At 44.5% G+C, this 21,547-nt stretch overlaps 1 protein-coding gene across 2 annotated transcripts in view; it reads left to right on the top strand.

Moving 5' to 3' along the window:
* The first annotated feature begins 231 nt into the window (after positions 1 to 231).
* mbtd1 (mbt domain containing 1) overlaps positions 232 to 21,547 on the top strand; it is an 82,385-nt gene continuing 61,069 nt past the window's right edge. Inside the window, exons 1-3 of one of the 2 annotated variants that reach the window (XM_043715170.1) lie at positions 232 to 354; positions 17,088 to 17,289; positions 19,319 to 19,452. In XM_043715170.1, coding sequence (XP_043571105.1) covers positions 334 to 354; positions 17,088 to 17,289; positions 19,319 to 19,452 — 357 coding nt within the window. In that variant the 5' untranslated portion in view covers positions 232 to 333. The remainder of the gene's footprint in view (positions 355 to 17,087; positions 17,290 to 19,318; positions 19,453 to 21,547) is intronic. The other variant, XM_043715171.1, reaches the window with a different exon arrangement.

Raw genomic sequence — 21,547 nt, 5'->3', positions numbered from 1 at the left:
TTTGGCTGTGATATGTTTACATTCTCAGTGTGGACCTTGGGGATTTGCAATGGAAAGAGTGCACGCAGATGAGGGTTGGAAACCTCAGGCTAAAATTGACACAGCAGCTCCAATCTGCACATGCGCGCGACCTCTCCCAGTTAAAGGCCCAGGCACCACGTGACTGAGGGGGAGGGGGCGGGGCAGGCGGTGCGCAGGCGCAGTCAGCCGGCCGATATGCTAATTTTGTTGATATTCCGCAGCGGAGCTTTGAAGAAAAACCAGAGGCAGCGGGACCGGGAGTGGGAGCGGGCGGCGGGGAGCCGGAGGAGGTGGTAGGACAGCGGGGTCCTGATGGAAAACACTCGCGATCTGGTGAGTGCGGCGCTAGCTTTGGGGCGCTAGGCCAGGCGGGAGGGAGGCAGAGGCCCAGGCTTCTTTGTTGTGAGGGTTACCCAGGCCTCAGGCTTTCCAGGGATTCGGCTGAGGGGCAGGCAACCGCGGTAGCGGGGGCTGCAGCCTGCATTCCGCCCAGCCGGGGAGGAGCCAGGCCCTTGTGCTGGTGCACCTTCTGGGTCTTCACTCCTTGAGGCTTCGGCTCATTGTCACTCAGGCGCTGTGCCGTCTCTATAGCGACCGGGAGGCTGGCCTCCAGCTGGGGGGAGGGGGAGAAGGTGTCAGAGGTTGCTGCGGGCTCCCCACCCACTCTCCTCCTGCCCAGTCAGTGTGATCCCCCCCCCCACGCCCTGCCCCGCCTTATTGCTTCCCCCTCTCTCTGTGTCCCTAACCCCCACCAGCGCCAGTCTCTCCCCATTCTTCTCTCACTCCTCTTCCCAAACCTTTTGTGTTTTTCTTCTCCTTTACCCGCCTGGGTCACTCTTTCTCCACTCAACGGGCCCCTCTTTGTTCCCCTATGTTTGTTGTTTTCTTTCAGTCTGGTACAACCTGACTGGTCACTGCTTCCTCATACTGTGATGTGCAGACATATAATTGGAATCCTATCTATGATTGAGTAGGGATGGGTCAAGGGAGATTTTATGGTGTTGAAAACTATGAATGACTTTTGTAGTGCAAGTGAGGGTAACTTAATTCTGTTGATAGTAGGGGCTGATTTTATCTGAGATTTATTTCTTTGCTGTCATTATTCAGTCCATCTTCTGCTTCAGTTTTTTGAAAAAGTAACTCTGTGCCCATGAGCCGCTGTTCCCTCGTGCAGATTTATTTCGCTGTAAGCCTTTTGAAGATCTCTGAGACTGACTCCACCACAACACAGTGCACTAGAGATCCTAACCACTTGCTGCTTAAAAATGCTTTTCCTCATGTCATTGTTGTTACTTTTGCCCAACATTACAAGTTGCTGTCCTCTGATGTTTAGTCCTTTCACAAATGGGAATGGATTACTCCTGTCCTTGTTTTAGTAGATTACTCACAATGTTAAAACTTGCATCAAATCTTCTCCAAACCTTTACTCTTCCAGAGCAACAGGCCTCACTTCTCCAAACTAGCTATATAACTTAAGCTCTCTTTCTTGTAATAATTATTGTAAACTTTTTCTTTAGCCTTTCTAATGACTTTTGGATGTAGGTTTGCTCGCTGAACTCAGTGAGCAAACCTACATCCAAAACCTCAACCTGAGCTCCAAATCTTCTCAACTTTCTAATGACTGTACGCACACCCTAAAATGTGGTCTAGAATTGATTACATCAATTCAGGTTAAATCAATATTTCTACAGGTTTATCATACCTTTTTGTATTATGTGCCCCTGTTTCTAAATCCTATAATCCAGAATGCTTTTTTCACCACTTGCTCAAGTTGCCATTACCTTCGTTGGTTTACACACACATAGTCTTCAGTTCCTCAGCTCCTGTTTCTGTATTGAAAATTTACCCTTTTATATTGCTGCTTTGCACTTCCCTGCAGCATATTTCATTCGTCGCTTGTCTGTGCACCCCACCTGCCCCTGCCCTCTTCAGTTTATCTCACTCAGATTATAAAACTTTCCATTTTTTTTGTCATCTGCAAATTTATTCTGAGCTTAATGTGATTTAGAAAGTGTTGACTGAAAGGTGGAAGCAGATTTTAAAGTAATGTTTGAAAGTACAACAAATATTCCAAGGAGGAGCATTTGCTGGATCATGGGGAAGAACAGGGGAGTGGTACATTTTTAGCTCTTCTGAAGTTTGGAACAGACATGATGATTGAAGGGTGTCCTTTTTTGTGCTTCATCATTCTTGATCAAATTTGCATACCTTGAGTTGTCTTGTCGCAGAAACATAAAGAATGGATGTAGGGGTAGACCATTTGCTTCTTCAAGCCTTCTCTGCCATTCAATATGATTGTGGTAGGTCATCCAACTACACCTTGTTCCTCCTTTTTCCCTATATCTTTTGATTTTTTTAGCCTAAGAACTATGTCTGACTTCTTATTGAAAACATGTGATCATCACTCTGGGTGAAGAAATTTCTCCTTAGCTCAGTTTTAATGGCCTACCTCAGATCCTTAGACTGTGATCCTTGATTCTGGACTCTCTGGTTATTGAAACCATGTTATGTTTACCCTGCCTAGTTCAGTTAATTTTTATAGATCCCTGAGGTGTCCCCTCAATCTTCTAATCTCCAGTGAATGTAGTCCTAACTGATTCAGTCTCTGTTCATTCATCAATCCTGCCATACCAGGTAAAACTTTGCTGAACTCGCACCATGGCTAGAACATCCATCCATCCTAAGGTACAGAGACAAGAACTGCACATAATATTCCATGTCTGGTCTCACCAAGGCTCTGTACAATTCCAGCAAGACATTCCTACTTCTGTACTCTAACCATCTCGCTATGAAGGTCAACATACCTTTTCCCACCTTCACCAACAGCTGCACCTGCATGCTAGCTTTCAGCAATTGGTGTATGAAGGCACTCCAGTCTCGTTACACCTCCCTTTTCAAATCTATTGCCATTCAGGTAATCTGCCTTCCTCTTTTTTTTTTTTGTTTTGCGACAAAAGTGGATAACCTCCTACGTATCCATGTTTCATTGAACTTGCCAAACGTTTGCCCACTCACTCAACCTGCCCAAACTCATACCCAACAGCTTACACAGCAATTGACAGTAATTGGGGATTCATCCAGAATAGAACTTGGAACCTTTCACACATCATTGTACAAACTGTCACCAAGTGCGAATCATACCTTGAGACCAATGAACCAAATTATGTTAGAACATAGAACAGTGCATCCAGGCCGTTCAGCCTATGATGTTGTGCTGAGCAGTTATCTTAATCTAAGGTCAACCTAACCTACACACTTCAATTTACTGCCATCCATGTGCTTGTCCCGCAGTTGCTTAAAAGTTCCTTCTGTCTCTGAGGAGAAAGTGAGTCTGCAGATGCTGGAGATCAAAGTTGAAACTTTATTGCTGAAACAGCACAGCAGGTCAGGCAGCATCCAGGGAACAGGAGATTCGACGTTTCGGGCACAGGCCCTTCTTCAGGAATGAGCAGAGAGTGTTCAGCAGGAGAAGATAAAAGGTAGGGAGGAGGGACTTGGAGGAGGGGAGTTGGAAATGTGATAGGTCACATTTCACATTTCCAACTCCCCTCCTCCAAGTCCCTCCTCCCTACCTTTTATCTTCTCCTGCTGAACACTCTCTGCTCATTCCTGAAGAAGGGCCTGTGCCCGAAACGTCGAACCTTCTGTCTCTGACTCTACTCCCACTCCTGGCAGTGCATTCCGTGCAACCACCACATTCTATGTAAAGAACCTACCTCTGACATCTCCCCTATACCTTCCTCCAATCATCTTAAAATTACGACCCCTCGTGACAGCTATTTCTGCCCTGCGGAAAAGTCTCTGGCTACCTATTCTGTCTCTGCCTCTCATCACTTTGTACACCTCTATCAAGTCACCTCTCTTCCTTCTTCTCCCCAGGGTGAAAAGCCCTAACTCTCTTTGCAAGACAAGCCCTCCAGTCCAGGCAGCATTCTGGTAAATCTCCTCTGCACCGTCTCGAAAGCATCTACATCCTTCGTATAATGAGGTGACCAGAAGTGGACACAATATTCCAAATGTGGTTTAACTAGGGTTTTAGAGCTACAGCAAAATCTCATGGCTCTTCAGCTCAATCCCCCGTTAATGAAAAACAAAACACCATACGCCGCCTTAACAACCCTATCAACTTGGATGCCAATTTTTGAGGGATCTGTGTACATGGATCCCAAGATCCTACTGTTCCTCCACACTGCCAAGAATCCTGTCTTAAACCTGTATTCAGCATTCAAATTCGACCTTCCAAAATGAATATCTTTGCGTTTATCCAGGTTGAAGTCCATGTGCCTCTTCTCAGCCCAGCTTTGCATCCTATCAATGTCTTGTGGTAGCCTGCAACAGCCCTTGACACTATCTACAACACCACCGACCTTTCTGTCAATTGCAAACTTACTAACCCATCCTTCCACTTCTTCCTGCAAGTCATTTATAAAACCTACAAAGAGCTGCGGCCCGAGAACAGATCCCTGCGGGACACCACTGATCACCGACCTCCAGGCAGAGTACTTTCCATCCACTACCACTCACTGTCTTCTTTCGGCTAGCCAATTCTGTATCCAGACAGCCAAATTTCCCTATATCCCACACCTCCTAACTTCGTGAATGAGCCTACAGTGGAGCGCCTTATCAAATATTTTACTGAAATTCATATACACCACATGCATTGCTTGACTCTCATCAATTTGTCTTGTCACATCCTCAAAGAACTCAGTAATGCTTGTGAGGCATGACCTGCCCCCCTCAAAGCCATGCTGGCTATCTTTAATCAAACTGTTTTTCCAAATAGACGTGAATCCTATCTCTCTGGATCCTTTCCAGTACCTTGCTTACCATGGAAGTAAGGTCTATAATTCCCAGGAATTTTCCTTTTCTTGAACAGAGGAACAACATTTGCCTCCCTACAATCATCCGGTACTACTCCTGTGGAGAGTGAGGATGCAAAGATCATCGCTAGAGGCGCAGCAGTCTCATTCCTCGCTTTCCGTAGTAACCTTGGATATATTTGTTCCGGCCCTGGGGACATATCTATCTTGATGCTTCCCAGAATTTTCAGCACATCCAGTTCCATAGTATCAATCTGTTTAAGCCTATTAACCTGGTCCATAGTGTTCTCACAAATCAACAAGGTCCCTCTATCATGAATACTGAAGCAAAAATCTCAATTAGGCCCTCCCTACCTCTTCAAACTCCAGGCACAAGTTCCCTCCACTATTCCTGATCAGCATTCCCTCTCCGTGGTCATTTTCGTATTCCTCACATACGTTTACAATGTTTTTGGGTTTTGCCTAATTATACCTGCCAAGGTTTTTCCGTGTTTCCTCCTAGCTCTCCTCAGTCCATTTTTGGGTTCTTTCTTAGCTACCCTGTAATCCTTTAAAACTGTGGCAGATCCTTGCCGCCTCAAGCTTAAGTAAGCTTTCTTCTTTCCCTTGACGCAAAGCTCCTCTGCTCTTGTCATGCAAGGCTCCTTCACCTTACCATTCCTTGCCTGTCTCAGTGGGACAAAGTTATTGAACACTCGCAGTGCTCCTTAAACAGCTTGTTTAGTAAAACCTAAACTTTTGTTTTTGCTTATAATAAAAGCTGTTTATGTAACTTGTCATGCTTGCAATTGCATTCTGAGATCATGAAAAGAGTGAAGTAAATAGAAGCAGGATGTTACGACATTGAGTTCTATTGGAAATATGGACCTATTCCTACACTTTGACAATGACTATGGATCAAAGTTGCATTCAAGTCTCAGCTGTGGGCAATACTTCAGCCTCCGAGGATGAATCTGAATCTTCTTTTGTGTGCAATTCTTTTTTTGAGTTATTGACTGATATAAAATTAAAACTGAAATGTTAATCTTCGTTGCATCAGCCAGTATCTGAAAAGAGAGAAAGAAGATCATGTTTGGTGTATTCCCAAATGTGGTTATAATTGTCCTTAGGTACATGTTATCTTAGGAACCTAGGAATAACTTCTGGGGATCAATGGTAACCAGAAACTAAACTAGTTCAATCTTCACAACAATACAGAGTAATGACAGATATAAATGATGTTTTCTTTTCTCAATCCACTGTGTACCATGCTGTGGTCAGGAGTGTGCTGGACTCCTTAAGACTTGCTTGGGAGCTCTGTTTAGGGACAGTAACCTGCTCGATTGGTCTCCAAGACTTTGAGCAGAATGTCCTCCAGCATTAGCTCAGGGTGGCTGCAATTCATTTGCCTTGAGTTTACAGGATAGGGACAAGTCAACAATTCTATTGACCTACAATTCAGCCTTGCAAACTCAAATTTTAACCAAGTAAAGTGCTGCAAATTCATGGCAGTTTTCTAATGTCTGAATTGCACACCACCCTGACTTTGACATATCAGAGTATTCTGAATTAGTCCCTGAGTTTAAAATTGTGGGAGCAGGATTAGCACAATGACTGTGGCAATTCTGAGGTGGCTGACCACTACTCCAGGGATGGGTAATGTGTGCAGTTTTGTGTTCTCTACATCCTAAGAATAAATAGGCAGAGAAAAGTGAAATATGGGCCATATGCAAGTCTGTGCTGTGCTGTTATGCTCTATGGGGAGGTGATGGCCCAGTGAGCTGAACGTTTAATCAGGAAACCCAGATAATTTTCTGGGAACTCGGGTTCAAATCCTGCCATGGAAGATGGTGGAATTTGAATTCAATTTGGGGGAAAAAAGAATCTGGAATTACGAGCCTAATGATGAGCATGAAATCATTGTCAATTGTTGGAAAATCCCATCTGGTTCACTGTTGTCCTTCAGGTAGGGAAACTGCCATTTTTACCTGGTCTGACCTACATGTAACACCAAACTCACTTTGGTTGACTCTTGACTGACCTCTGGGCAATCAGGGATTGGTAATGAATGCTGGTCTATCTAGCAATGCCCTTGACCCAAAATTGAATTTAAAAACAAGTTAAATGCCATTGGACAATTGTCTCTCTTCCTCCTTTTTCACAAATGCACATTTTTTTAAAAAAACCTTGAATCATGTTTGGTAAGCTGATAGTGGTTAGCTTGAGCTCGTTGTGAAAGCCTTTGTGATGTCCTTCACCACAGGCAACAGTTCTCCTTGTTCTCAGCTTCAAATAAAATCTACTGTTTGACTTTGTGATTGAGCTGGAGGCTGTGGCTCTGGCAGTGCTGTTGGTGTATATCTTTAAATCACTTCCACCATGTGATCTGGCCTTTCCTGGGGAAAGTGGAGGGAAATTAATGGAAGAAGCTGCTGCAAGTACTTGGCAAGGCAGACAACACTTATAGAGTCATAGAGATGGACAGCATGGAAAAAGACCCTTCAGTCCAACCCGTCCATGCTGATCACATATCCCAACCCAATCTAGTCCCACCTGCCAGCACCCGGCCCATATCCCTCCAAACCCTTCCTATTCACATACCCATCCAAATGCCTCTTAAATGTTGCAATTGTACCAGCCTCCACCACATCCTCTGGCAGCTCATTCCATACACATACCATCCTCTGTGCAAAAAAGTTGCCCCTTGGGTCTCTTTTATACCTTTCCCCTCTCACCCTAAACCTATGCCCTCTAGTTCTGGTCTCCCCAATCCCAGGGAAAAGACTTTGTCTATTTACCCTATCCATGCCCCTCATAATTTTGTAAATCTCTAAGGTCACCCCTCAGCCTCTGACGCTCCAGGGAAAACAGCCCTTGTGAAAATTTAATGTTTCAGGTTGATGACCTTTTGTTGTCTAAACTGCTGACCACCCAACTTGGTCTTTTGGTGATATCTTCAGGTGTTTGTCCCTCTTCCCTTTAAATTTGCTAGCTCCACCCCTATCAATAACACACAATTATTGACCCCATCTTTATCTGTAAACATCATCCCACCTCTAACCTCCCTCACTCTCAAGTCTTGTAAAGTGTTTTCTAAAGCGGTTTCTGTCTTTACTGAAGCTGTGTGTTCAAATACCTTCACTTAGAATTCTATTCCTCCCACCATAAAATACATTTCTCACAGTTAAAAATGACAACTTGTGACTGTGGCAAAGAAACACAACTTTTTTTTTGTCCTCCTTAACCCATGGAGCATGCTAAACCCCCATGACCCACCGACAGCCCCCATCCACCCATTTAAAAGCATCATTCTTGACTAGCTGAGGGTGGAGGACTGGTGCTCTGGCAGTGCAGGGGAACTGATGATGGCTTCTCTTACTCCTTTGGCATCATTGTCTGTGACCATCAATATGGTATCGGTGAACCCCTGCACCCCCCCCACACACCCCCAACCACCACCACTGTCCTATAGTCTCATTTACGTGTTTTTGCATGCACTCTGATGAGCCCCACTTCTTTCTGGGGCTCCTTATCTCACATCCAGTACTGGCTGAGCAAAAGATAAATATTGGGCAAAAACTGTTGTTTGGTTCCTCTGCACACTGCCAACTTCAACTCTTTTCCTGGCAACTTTGAGAATAAACCAGACTGTGCAGTCTTTGTCATGTTTGACTCTGCAATGAGCTTCCTACCATGTATCTCTGCCATTATTAAGACCATTTGCTTTCTCATTTATAACTTCACTTGTCACAGGTCATCTGCTACACCTTCAATAGTGTTTATTCCTGTGACCTTTGAGTTTTCCAAGAATTAGGTGGGGGAGTAGTCATATTCTCATTGTGCTGGTAATTTGCAATCGCAGGTTAAGGCTATGTGGACATGGGTTTGAATACCACCGTGGACATTAGGTGAAAAGTCAAGCTAAGAAAATGTAGAATTGTTGATTAAGCAATCTGGTTCACTGTGCTTCAGGAAAGGAAATTTTCTGACCTTATCTGCTGTGGTCTACCAGTGACTTTTGACTGCCCTATGCCCCTCTAATCTGTTTGAATCAGTTCAAGGAAATTAGGAATGGGCAAAAGATGAGCAATGATGAGCAATAATGGAAGATGGTCTCTCTCATCTAAATTTGAGGCCATCCAAAACTCTGCTGTCTTGTTTGCCTACATGTCTTGATTTAAAATTCTCATTGTTTTCAAATGCCTCCATAGCCTGACCCTTCCTAATCTCTAATCTCCTTCAACCCCACAACCATGTGGAATATCTGTGCCTGTGTAATTCTAGGTTCTGAACATCCTCAGTTTTAATCGCTTCACCATTGATTGCTATGCTTTTGCCTGATCTCTAATGTCTGGAATTTGCACTCTGTGTCTACTTCACTGTCCTCCTTTAAGGCCTTCTCCGGTAATCTGATCGAATACCTCCATGTCTTTGCTTCTGTAATATGCATCAAAAGTGCCTAGGGACATTTTCTTCTGTCACAGGAACTAGAAATTGAAGTACAAGTTGTTGCCAGATCTGCTGAGGTTTGAGGGCGACATGTCATTTTTTCAGCAAATTTGCTGCAGGTTAGCATTCTTGGATCCTGGGAACAGGCCACTCACTGTTATGGTTTCCATGAAAGACTAGCGGCCTCATTTCATACTTCATACTATCCTGTCAAATATAGTTCTTCAAAATTTCAGAGCTTGAAAATAGGTGACCCTGAGAATTGAGGAAGAAATGTAATGGCCCACAATCTACTGTCTTTTAATAAAATAGACAAAGTACCACATTTACTTTTGTAAATCAATATTTTAAGGATAGATGTGATATGATTTCTCCTCCCTTAGAGTTAGTTTAAAATTTGTTAAATGTTGGGAGAAATTTGTGGCCAAGGCCGATAGCTATAGTGGAGTTATATCAATTTCTGTATCTTTGCATCTCTTGATCAATAGCTTGATGGCCAAGTGATGTTTTGAGTACTGTAAACCTGGTTTGAAGATTATTACTGTGCACAGGCAGTGAACAGGTTGGAGAGGAAGAGTGACTCTTAGTGAGCATTTTGTGCATGCCCTGGTTCTTCTGCTGACTGTTCAGTCTGTGTAGTCTTACTGATATTGTCCAGTTATTTTGTGCCACTGAGCAGGTTATCCCTTGTGTTGCAGTGGCCTATCTTTTTAAAAGAAAATTCAGCGAGATGGTTTCTCGCTTATGATTTTGTAGTGAATTCTGGAACTGAGTGGAAGGGAGGTTTCTTTATCAGGTGCTCACTAACCTATTATCTGATGAATCCAAAGTTTTCAATGCCTGTATTAGACATTTAGTATGTGGACATTTTTGGGGCAAATAATTGCTTTTGTGTGATTTTGCACTGAAATGCTGCTGTGTTTCTACAGTGTCTGACAGCTCGGAGATTAATGATAGAGCTGAAGGAACCTGAAGTTCTTCTTTTTCTGCAGAAGTGTGTAACTTGCACTACTTTGCCTTCTGCTTTTTTATTTATGTTCCCTAATGCCTTATTCAGGCATGTGATTTGAGTCTGACTGTGGAATTTACCACAAGGTGTTTTTTTTTCTTTGGGGGAATTGTTTGGAGGTGTGAGCACCACTTAAGTGAATATAGAGGGCAGTTTGAGCTCAGGTCAGCTGAAAGCTTTTATTTTCAACCAGGCTGACTTGAACTCCCTTGTGACTTTACTCAGAGGCCTTTGAATCAGGAATTTTCGCTGGATACTTACTTCGTAGCGCAGTGTGCAATTTACTCATAAAAATTCAGACCGGTTCAATTTGAGACAATAAAAAATAAAGAATTAAAAATGGTCAATGAGTTCTCACTAATGTTTTAATAGAATCATAGTCAGTCAGCATGGATACAGACACTTCAGTCCAACTCATCCAAGTTCCCCAAACTAAACTAGCCCCATTTACCTGCATTTTTGCTCATATCCCTCTAAACCTTTCCTATTCGTGTACCTGTCCAAACGGATTTTAAATGTTGTAACTCTCTCCATCTATTACTTCCTGTGACAGTTCATTCCACACACTCACCATCTCTGTGAGCCAGTCCACTGCATTAACTTTGTAGACCTTGGGTACCTTGCCTAGTTCATAAATGCATATATGTTTGACCATCTTTGTTCATATCCTAATTCTATCAGCCTGATTAATTGTAGTCTCTCATATGTCTCAGAGTATCTTAATCCTGCACTTTTCAAGACAGTACAATTCAACATGACTTCTTTCCCCAGGGTCCAGCCCATTTATAATTGGCCATGTGCAGGTGTATCCAAGGTAAAACTTGAAAATGGTTAAGTAATTGACTGACTGAAAGAGAGGAATCAGATTCTGATATTAATAGTATTAATGTGGGTCTGGACAACGTATTGAGTGATATGATTCAGAAATCTCTCCTGGGGGCTCCGGATATTGATTTGAAAGCACAGTTTTGCAGATGATCCCAAACAAAGGCAGTGTGGCAATTTTTTTTAGCATACAGGTTCCATTTGTCCTCCAGTGTAGGTCATGCTGTGTTTGTTGACTATTTGAAGGATATTGTGGGATTGGGAGATAAGGTAGGAGTGACCGCGTTACTTGTCCTGAAAAACAGGCCAGTGTTTACAAGGACCAGTTTTGATGCTTATTCTGTTTTCCCTTGGTGAACAACTGCAAATTACTAGCTGAATGCAAAAGTGGATTCTGGTCCATGGGGCACTGGCTCCTGTACTGGAGAATATGGGAGCAATTCCAAATGGGCAGTTCCTACATAAACCATGCTAGGGCTGATGTTCTAGCCAACCACACACCTAGGGATATAAAGAGGATTTTAAATTGAATAGTGGGGATAAGTATCAGATTTGGGAAGATGTGGTAATTGAAATGGCCAAAGAGATACGGTATTAAAAATGATCAACTGTTATAGGATGAGTCAACCAACAGGTAAGACTGACATTTATGAAGAGAGTAAACAGATTAAAACTAAAGGCTCTATCTGAATGCACGTTACGCTTGAAGCAAAATCGGTAAACTGAGAATGCACATCGAAATGGATAGGTATATACTGATTGTGTTAGAGATGTGACTGCAGGATGATGAGGATTAGAACCGGAGTCTTGAAGGGCACAGGACATTGAAAATGAACAGGAGATGGGGAAAAGGTGGAAGGTTGGCTTTGTCAATTAGTAATGGTATTGGCATATTTGTGACGGATGATCAGAGTTCAAGAACCAGATTGGATAGAAATTATAAACAGGGTTAAATCACTGAGTGTTCCTTTGTTAGGAAGGCTATCGGTGGTTGATAACCTGTGGGTCGCCATGCCTCAGGCAAGGTGAGAAATTGAGAAGGCAAGTCCTTCATGGTAGTCTAAATTGGTGTAGGAGTTGATATGTTGACTTAAAAAAAATCCAAGGAATGTGTCTACCAGTTATAGTTAATTCCAAAATTAAGGAGAAAGCATATAAACATACAAAGACAGGTGGCATGTCAAATGATTGTTTTTGGATAAAATATTTAAAAAAAAAACATTGAGGGGAAAGATTTAGAGAGAGACAGGTAGCCAGAAATAGAGGGATAGTAAGAAATGTTAGAAATGTTTGAAGATGGGCAGAATTAACACAAGGAGCAAATGACAAAGTTCTGAAGAAGGGTCATTAGATCCAAAATGTTAACTTCACTTTCTCTCCATAGATGCTGTGACACCTGCTGAGTATTTCCAGCAATTTTAGTTTTTGTAACAAAGTAAACGTTGGTTTATAGAAAATGAGACTGAAGAATTGATAGCAAAAAATAAGAAACTGGCAGATAAAAAGAACAGGCATTTTGCATCTGTCTTCACCTGGAGGCTGCAAGTTATGTACCAGATGCAACAATAAGTAAAGAAATGGAAGGGTGAGAGACATTGTGGAAAACTGGAAGTGGCAATTAGTAAGTTGTTAGAACTGCGGACTGAAAAATGTCTGGGTTCTCATGGACTTGTTCCTCTAATTTCAAAAAAAGACTGCTGAGAAAGTTAATGCATTGGCTTTAATTTTCCAAATCTCCCTAATTTAGACAGTCCCATTAAATTGTAACAAAGCAAAAAGAGAGGGAACAGAAAAGAAACTGCAGACCAGTTATTATAACATCTGATTTTTTTATAGCAGAGCCAGAGAATAAGTCAAGACCGAGTCAATCTGCTTTTATGAGGGGGAAGTTGTGTTTGATCAGTTTGTTGGAATTTTTTGATCAGGTGATGTATACTCTAGATAAAAAGGAATTAGCAGATGTACAGCATTTAAATTTTCAGAAGGCATTTTGATAGGTGAAATTAAAATTCAAGATTGGATCAAAGATTGGCTGGTTAACAGGAAGGAGACAGTGGGTATAAACGAATCCTTTTCACATTGGCAAGATATAACAAGTGGTATGCTAGAGTGAACTCTGCTGGGGCTCAACTGTTAATGATTTATTTAAATGATCAAAAAAAGAAAGTAAGGTATGTTTACCATTTTCCTGATGACATCAAGATAGGTGGGAAAGTAAGTTGTGAAGATGGCACAAGGATGTTAGAAAAGAAATTTCATAAGCTGAATGGGTGGGCAAAACTGTGCCAAATGGAGTATAATATGGGAAAATGTGACATTGCCTGTTTTGGCAAAAAAGTGGCATATTATCAAAATGATAAAATGCAGAGGGGTATTGGTGTTCTTGTACATGAATTACTAAAGATTAATTTGCAGTTACATTTAAGTAATTACAAAAGCTGATCGAATTTTATCATTGTGTGAATAAGTTCAATTAAACAGGGTATTGTGAGACTATCTTGAGTATTGTGCACAGTCTGGTCTCTTTTTTTTGAGAAGAGATGTAAATGCATGAAACTGATAGTTGAAATCGGCAGGTTATATAATGAGAAATGGTTTCTGTACTAGGCTGAACTTCACTGGGGTTTAGAGGAGTGGCATTTTCACTTGATTGAAACAAAATCCTGAGGTTTTTTTAACAGGATAGATGTGGTGAAGATATTTCCTTTGGGAGAATTTAGAACTATGGGTTGTCCCTTTAAAATTGAGGTGAATTTCTGAGCTTGGTAGATGCTTGTGAAGCAAGTGGACGAAAGTTTACTGGTGATGGGCCGGAGTATGGATTTGAAGTTACAGTGAGACCAGCCACGGATTAGTTGAATGGCAGAGCAGGTTTGGAGCTAAATGGCCAACTGCTCATAATTTGTTCATACAATATCATTTCCTGGGTTGCTGGTCCAGTGCCAGCGAGTACAGTTTCACACTGCTTCATTCAGCTTTAGTCATTTGTTTTAATTCTCTGTACAGATTGGTAGCATTGATATGGGGCAGTAAGTACTTGTTTGTGACGTTATTTGGAACCTGTCACATTAGGCAGTGATATCCTTCAGTGAGCAGATCTTGTGGGAGCTAAGTAAACACACTGTAATCACAACCTGTTGTAATATTGGAGATTTGTTTCCGTGTGCATGTTCAAAGGCTGTGAAGTTTAAACCTTTGACTCACTTTGGTTCAGGTTCTGGGTGTTGTGATATTGAGCCATGAAACTAATTGGGTGGCAAGTTCATACTGCATGAGCTCATTGTGGGTGTGGCTGTTACCATTGATTTTCGGCGATGAAAAATTATCTACTATTTAATTGCTGTCTGTTGACCACTGTGAAATGTTTTGAATTTCATGACAGCGTGCACCAGGCACGATAGAAGCTATCTCCGGGTAACTTGTATGTTCTCATGGAGCATTGGTGTGTGGGGTGGAATGGTATGTGGTAGAATTTCACATGGTCAAGGGAAACTTTGTTGATAAGAATCCAAGTCAGGGGTCCCTGCTCAGGGACACTGTCTGTATTCTGCATGTAGTTCTGGTAGCCAAAACACAAGGTAACATTTGCAACCTTGAAGTTGCAGAGAAGAACTTCAAGGTGGACAGCACCCCAGGTGAACAGAACAAGTAGAAAAGGGGTAAGTGGTCACCAGGCAGAGTGAAGGGAATGAGGTAGTGCAGGAGACTCTGGGCATCCCCTTCCATGACAGACCATTTCAGATAATGTAAAGGGTGACACTTCTTGATTTATAGTAGTAGGACCTGGGTCCATGACATAACTGCTGCTTCTTCTATGCACAAGTGGTGGAACAAAAATGGCAGAGACAGTAAGATGGGATTCATTAGTAAGGGCAACAGACAGCATTTATGTGGTGGTAAAAGAAACTCCAGGATGGTATGTTGCCTCCTAGGCTCAAGGATGTGTTGGCAAGTCATTCTGAAGGGGCATGGTGAATAGCCGGTGGTCATGATGTGTATCAATAATGTATCTTATAAGGCCTCACTCCTTATTTAAACCTATGATGTTGTCTGACTTCTGAAGTCACTTCACCTGATGAAGGAGCAGCACTCCGAAAGCTTGTGATTTCAAAAAAACCTGTTGGACTATAATCTGGTGTCATGTGATTTCTTATTTAAACCTAACAAAAGAGACTTGGATTATTACTTGGACGCCGTTTGGGAGGGTTTCACTGAGAATGGCAAAATGATGGAACCTAAATAGAAAGACAGGGGGAAACCAAGGGGCAGTGGATAGTCAAGAGCTATTAATTGAGGATCACAGCATGATTTAAAACAATTTTTCCTTGCTATCTGTTCCACAAACAAAACCAGAAAGATGCTTGATAGAAGAAATTATGGATAATATTAGATCCAAAGAGGAGACATAAAACTGCCAGAAAAAGCACCAAGCCTGAGGACAGGACACATTTTAGAATTCGGCAAATGAGGACAAAAAAAACGATTTTTTTTTTTAAGAGGAGAAAACTTGCAAGGAACATTATAAACTTTCGCAGTCAGTTTTAAAAAAAAAGTGACAAAAAAGTTAAAGACAAATGTAGGTCCCTTACAGTCAGAAATGAGGGAAATTATGATGGGGAACGAAGACATGTCAGAGGAATTGAACATAAACTTTCTTCTGCTTTCACACAAGAAAGGAAGCAAGGGTGAATTGAAGAAAATCACTTAGTTTTTAAAAAAAAGTGCTTGATGGAAATCAATGGGGTTGAAGGTTGTATACGTGTAGACAAACAGTGTGAAGCAGATGCAGTACAACATGGTTAAATGTGCAGATATGTATTTCAGTGTGAAAAACGGAAAAGCAGTGTATTATTTAAATGGTACTAAATTGGGAAATGGGATACACCAAGAAATCTGGGTGTTCTTTGACACCAGTCAATAAAAGTAAATCAGTGGGAACAGCAAGAAATTAGGCAAATGTATATTGGCCTTAAATGCCAGAGTAAGGGATGCAAAAGTAGGGATGCCTTACGATAATTATATAAAAGAGAGTGAGGACAGTAAATGCAGGAGATCAGATTCGAGTGTGTGGTGCTGGAAAAGCACAGCCAGAGGGACTGCAGCAGAAGTTCATTTGGTTGGTTTAGGGATGGCATGGTTATTCTATGTCGAGAGATTGTTTTGACTGGGCCTGCATTCATGAAAGTTTAGTAGAACAAGATTTAAATATGTAAAAGTTTTAACCTAATTATGGTATACTATCTGCCCTGGTTGCCAAGTCTAGAATGAGGGGTCACAGTTTCAGGATACAGGTCAAACTGTTGTTTTAGGTTGCAATGAAGAAAGATATCTCCATTGAGGATGGTAAACCTGTGGAATGTGCCATCACAGAAGACTCTGGAGGCTGGCTTGCTGAGTGTGTTCAAGTGACAAATGAAATGGGCATAGTTTGACTTGTAATGTCAGTTTATGCAGATTAATGATCCCAGAAAAATTAGTGATGAGATTATGCATTTTTAAGATGGATGTGTATGTGGGCGTTGTTTCATTTAGCTCTGCTTTTGTTCAGTAGTTTCTCGAAATTTTAAATTAATGGCAGTTTGGGAAGCCTTAAGGTGTTTGTACGTTTTAGTATCTTAAGGTGACCAGCTGTTTTTTGTTTTTTTTTTGCTATGATTTAATCAAGGTGTCCTGCAAATAAGATGCTTTTCAACATGATGGACAAACATCACAGGAATTAACTGCCTTTTTTATTACCCTTGTTTACACTAGATACCAGCCGAGGTTCAGGGCTGCCACTTTCCTACTGTGCTGCACTGAGGGAAGAGAAATGGAAGATTTGAACACTCCTTGTGCACCCAGCATCCTTCAAATGTTGATCTCAGTGACATTGTGGAGTTGGGAAGCAAGTCATTCAGTCTTGATAAATAAACTCCCAAACAAAATGAACAAAAAATGCCATCAACTATTGCGCCTGTGTAAAAATGTTTGTAATTTCTTTACAGACTGAGCACTCTCCACGGTCAGAAAGAAAGAGGAGGGACTCGTTTGGAATGTTTGACGGTTATGACAGTTGCAGTGAGGATAGCAGCAGCAGTTCGAGCTCTGATGAGAGTGAAGAGGAAGTTACCTCAATACCAGCTAGTCTCCCACTTATCAAAACCAATGGACAAGTGTACACTTACCCTGATGGCAAATCTGGAATGGGTCAGTATGTGGCTTTGTTCTTCACGACAGTTAATCATTCGATTCATCTATATTGACATGGGACAGCAATATTCTCTTGTTATCCTACCTGAAGACATCTTGGTGGATAGAGTTTTCAAAGTACCACCAAAGTTGTGATTGATCTCAGTCCATTTCATTTGTGTGAAATTTTCCACGTGTCTGTTCAAGATGTGTACTAGGCAAAATTAGCCAAACGTATTCAACAAAAATCGTCTGTTTTTAAATTTCGGAGAGCTGTGAACCAGTTCGATTGCCCTTAGGTGCTTTGAGCATGCCACCAGTTTGACACACAAGTAAATTAAGAAAAAAGATAGACAAGCATCGCAGGAATTGGGCGACTTAGAATCCTATGAGTGCAAGGATGAAGAGACTTGAACAGTTTGTTCTAACAAGTGGAAATAGAGTTTCAACTCCATTGTCCTTCCATAAATGTGTTCCGCACTCTCTCTAGCACACTGACCTCATTTAAGAGCAAGAAGGTTGTGTTGAATTTGTTTAAGACACAAGTTCAACCTCAGCTGGAGTGCTGTGTACAGTTCTGTGCACAGTATTCCAGCCGAGATCGAACTTGTGTCTTAAACAAGTTCAGCACAACCTCCTTGCCCTTAAATTCTGTGCCCCTGTTAAAAATAAAGACTAGGATTCTGTATGTTTTATTAACTACTTGCTCAACCTGTCTTGACATCTTCAATGATTTATGCATTCTCTCTGCTATTTGGGGTAGCACTTATTGAAGAGAGAACTTTTTTAGGGTCTTTAATGATCCAAGTATATTACCTCTGCTGTCCCTGGCCCATGATCATCTAGAAGGACATGGACAGCAGATACAGCAGAGTACCACCCCCTGTATCGCTGTACCTTCACTGTCGTTGGATCAAAATCCTGAAATTCGCTTCCTAAGTTCAAAAAGGTCGCTCGCCACCACCACCTCAGAGCACCTAGGGATGGGCAATAAATGCAGGCCAGCCAGTGATGTCCATGAACCACAAATTAATATTTTTAAAAAACCTTGCCCTTCTCTCCATTGACCTTTTTTATCTGCTGCCTTTCTGTCTGATCCATCAGTTTTTAAGAGTTTTAATTTTCTGACTTGCAGTTGATAATGTTTTCAAGTTTTGTATTGTTGTAAACTTGGAAATTGTTCCCTGCTAATCAAGATTGAAATCATAACCTCAGGAAAAGTGGGGGTTCAAAAACCAACCAATAGGAGCCCTCCAAACTTTTCAGCCCAAAAAGCCATCCATTGACGATTGCTCTCTGTACGGTCCTTCAGCCAAATATCCATGTCAGACTGACCAGTTCATTCCATGAGCTTTATCTTATTGCAAACTTGTTGTGTGACACGGTATCAAATGCCTATGTAATTTCCACTTGTTGATTAGTACCCTTAGATGCATCTCATCCAATCCTGATCTTTGTATTGGCAACCTATTCAGTACAGCACAGTGGCTCAGTGGTTAGCACTGATGCCTCAGAGTGCCAGGGACCCAGGTTTGAATCCAGCCTGTAGTGACTGTCTGTCGGTGTGAAGTTTGTACCTTCTCCCCTCGTCTGCGTGGGTTTCCTCGAGGTGCTTTTGAACTCTTGCTGAGATCCGAAGTATGTAGTTCTCTGCATGGATACATAGGAGGGTTGAAAGGTAAATGCAACAGTGAATTGATGGTTTAAGAACATTGGTTTCAAAGGAGTTGTGAGCAATATCTTGGCAGCTCATTTCAAATTATGGAGTTTATTAGAATTTGTTACTAGTGAGAAAAAAATGGGTTTGTAGTTAATTCCAAATCACAACTGCACTTTACTTTGTGCTTTTTAACATATCCAGGCTTGACTCTTAAACTGAGGAAGGTTTGAAGTTCTTCCAATTTTCTGATGCTGGATAACTTCAGTTTCTAATTGTTTATGAAAAATGATCTGTGATGTATTCACCATTAAGTGATGAAGTAGTGACTTGCTGCAGTTTCTTGTCATTGCTTTTGATTGTTCTCTGGTTCTGTGCTGTCTCCATTAGCCACCTGTGAGATGTGTGGAATGGTTGGTGTGAGAGATGCTTTTTATTCCAAGACAAAACGATTCTGCAGTGTTTCGTGCTCCAGAAGCTACTCATCAAACTCGAAAAAAGCCAGCATTTTAGCCAGACTTCAGGTACTACTTGAGTCTTTTCCCAATGGTATTCATGAACTGTAGCTAGAATTGCTGTTCTTGTCGCTGAAGATGTCATACTAATTTTAATTTAAAATGGCACGCACCTGTTTAACAAATTTCTCTTCTTACAAAGTGATGTTTTGTTTGCACTTTAAATACAGTGAGAATCTTTAAATAGTCATAACTTTGCACGTGGTGTGTTTTACAGATTCAGTTTATTGATTTCTGTGTAATGTTTAGAATCACGTCTTTCACATGTGGTGCAGCTACTCAACTCAAGTACATTTTTGGAATTTTTATCATTAGGTGCTGTAACCCTTCTAACGTTGTGAGGTTTCGGCTCTCTCGGGCTCGTGCTCTCTCGCTCCCTCGCTCTCGCTCTCGCTCCCTCGCGCTCGCTCCCTCGCGCTCGCTCCCTCGCGCTCGCTCCCACGCGCTCTCTCGCGCGCTCTCTCGCGCGCTCTCTCTCGCGCTCTCTCTCGCTCTCTCTCTCGCGCGCGCGACTCTCGCTCTCTCTCGCGCGCTCGGCTCTCTCTCTCGCTCGCGCGCTCGACTCTCTCTCTCGCTCGCGCGCTCGACTCTCTCTCTCGCTCGCGCGCGCGGCTCTCTCTCTCTCTCTGCGCGCCCCCTCTCTCGCTCTCTCGCGCGCGCGCGACCCCTCTCTCTCTCTCTCTCGCGCGCGCGACCCCTCTCTCTCTCTCTCTCTCTCTCTCTCGTGCGCGCCCCCTCTCTCGCTCGCGCGCGCGTGCGCGCCCCCTCTCTCGCTCGCGCGCGCGCCCTCTCTCGCTCGCGCGCCCCCTCTCTCGCTCGCGCGCCCCCTCTCTCGCTCGCGCGCCCCCTCTCTCGCTCGCGCGCCCCCTCTCTCGCTCGCGCGCCCCCTCTCTCGCTCGCGCGCCCCCTCTCTCGCTCGCGCGCCCCCTCTCTCGCTCGCGCGCCCCCTCTCTCGCTCGCGCGCCCCCTCTCTCGCTCGCGCGCCCCCTCTCTCGCTCGCGCGCCCCCTCTCTCGCTCGCGCGCCCCCTCTCTCGCTCGCGCGCCCCCTCTCTCGCTCGCGCGCCCCCTCTCTCGCTCGCGCGCCCCCTCTCTCGCTCGCGCGCCCCCTCTCTCGCTCGCGCGCCCCCTCTCTCGCTCGCGCGCCCCCTCTCTCGCTCGCGCGCCCCCTCTCTCGCTCGCGCGCCCCCTCTCTCGCTCGCGCGCCCCCTCTCTCGCTCGCGCGCCCCCTCTCTCGCTCGCGCGCCCCCTCTCTCGCTCGCGCGCCCCCTCTCTCGCTCGCGCGCCCCCTCTCTCGCTCGCGCGCCCCCTCTCTCGCTCGCGCGCCCCCTCTCTCGCTCGCGCGCCCCCTCTCTCGCTCGCGCGCCCCCTCTCTCGCTCGCGCGCCCCCTCTCTCGCTCGCGCGCCCCCTCTCTCGCTCGCGCGCCCCCTCTCTCGCTCGCGCGCCCCCTCTCTCGCTCGCGCGCCCCCTCTCTCGCTCGCGCGCCCCCTCTCTCGCTCGCGCGCCCCCTCTCTCGCTCGCGCGCCCCCTCTCTCGCTCGCGCGCCCCCTCTCTCGCTCGCGCGCCCCCTCTCTCGCTCGCGCGCCCCCTCTCTCGCTCGCGCGCCCCCTCTCTCGCTCGCGCGCCCCCTCTCTCGCTCGCGCGCCCCCTCTCTCGCTCGCGCGCCCCCTCTCTCGCTCGCGCGCCCCCTCTCTCGCTCGCGCGCCCCCTCTCTCGCTCGCGCGCCCCCTCTCTCGCTCGCGCGCCCCCTCTCTCGCTCGCGCGCCCCCTCTCTCGCTCGCGCGCCCCCTCTCTCGCTCGCGCGCCCCCTCTCTCGCTCGCGCGCCCCCTCTCTCGCTCGCGCGCCCCCTCTCTCGCTCGCGCGCCCCCTCTCTCGCTCGCGCGCCCCCTCTCTCGCTCGCGCGCCCCCTCTCTCGCTCGCGCGCCCCCTCTCTCGCTCGCGCGCCCCCTCTCTCGCTCGCGCGCCCCCTCTCTCGCTCGCGCGCCCCCTCTCTCGCTCGCGCGCCCCCTCTCTCGCTCGCGCGCCCCCTCTCTCGCTCGCGCGCCCCCTCTCTCGCTCGCGCGCCCCCTCTCTCGCTCGCGCGCCCCCTCTCTCGCTCGCGCGC

This window comes from Chiloscyllium plagiosum, chromosome 24 (assembly GCF_004010195.1).
Source record: "Chiloscyllium plagiosum isolate BGI_BamShark_2017 chromosome 24, ASM401019v2, whole genome shotgun sequence".
Classification (NCBI taxonomy): domain Eukaryota; kingdom Metazoa; phylum Chordata; class Chondrichthyes; order Orectolobiformes; family Hemiscylliidae; genus Chiloscyllium; species Chiloscyllium plagiosum.
Note: the sequence above shows the minus strand (reverse complement) of the source record. Positions and strands in the feature narration are given on the sequence as shown.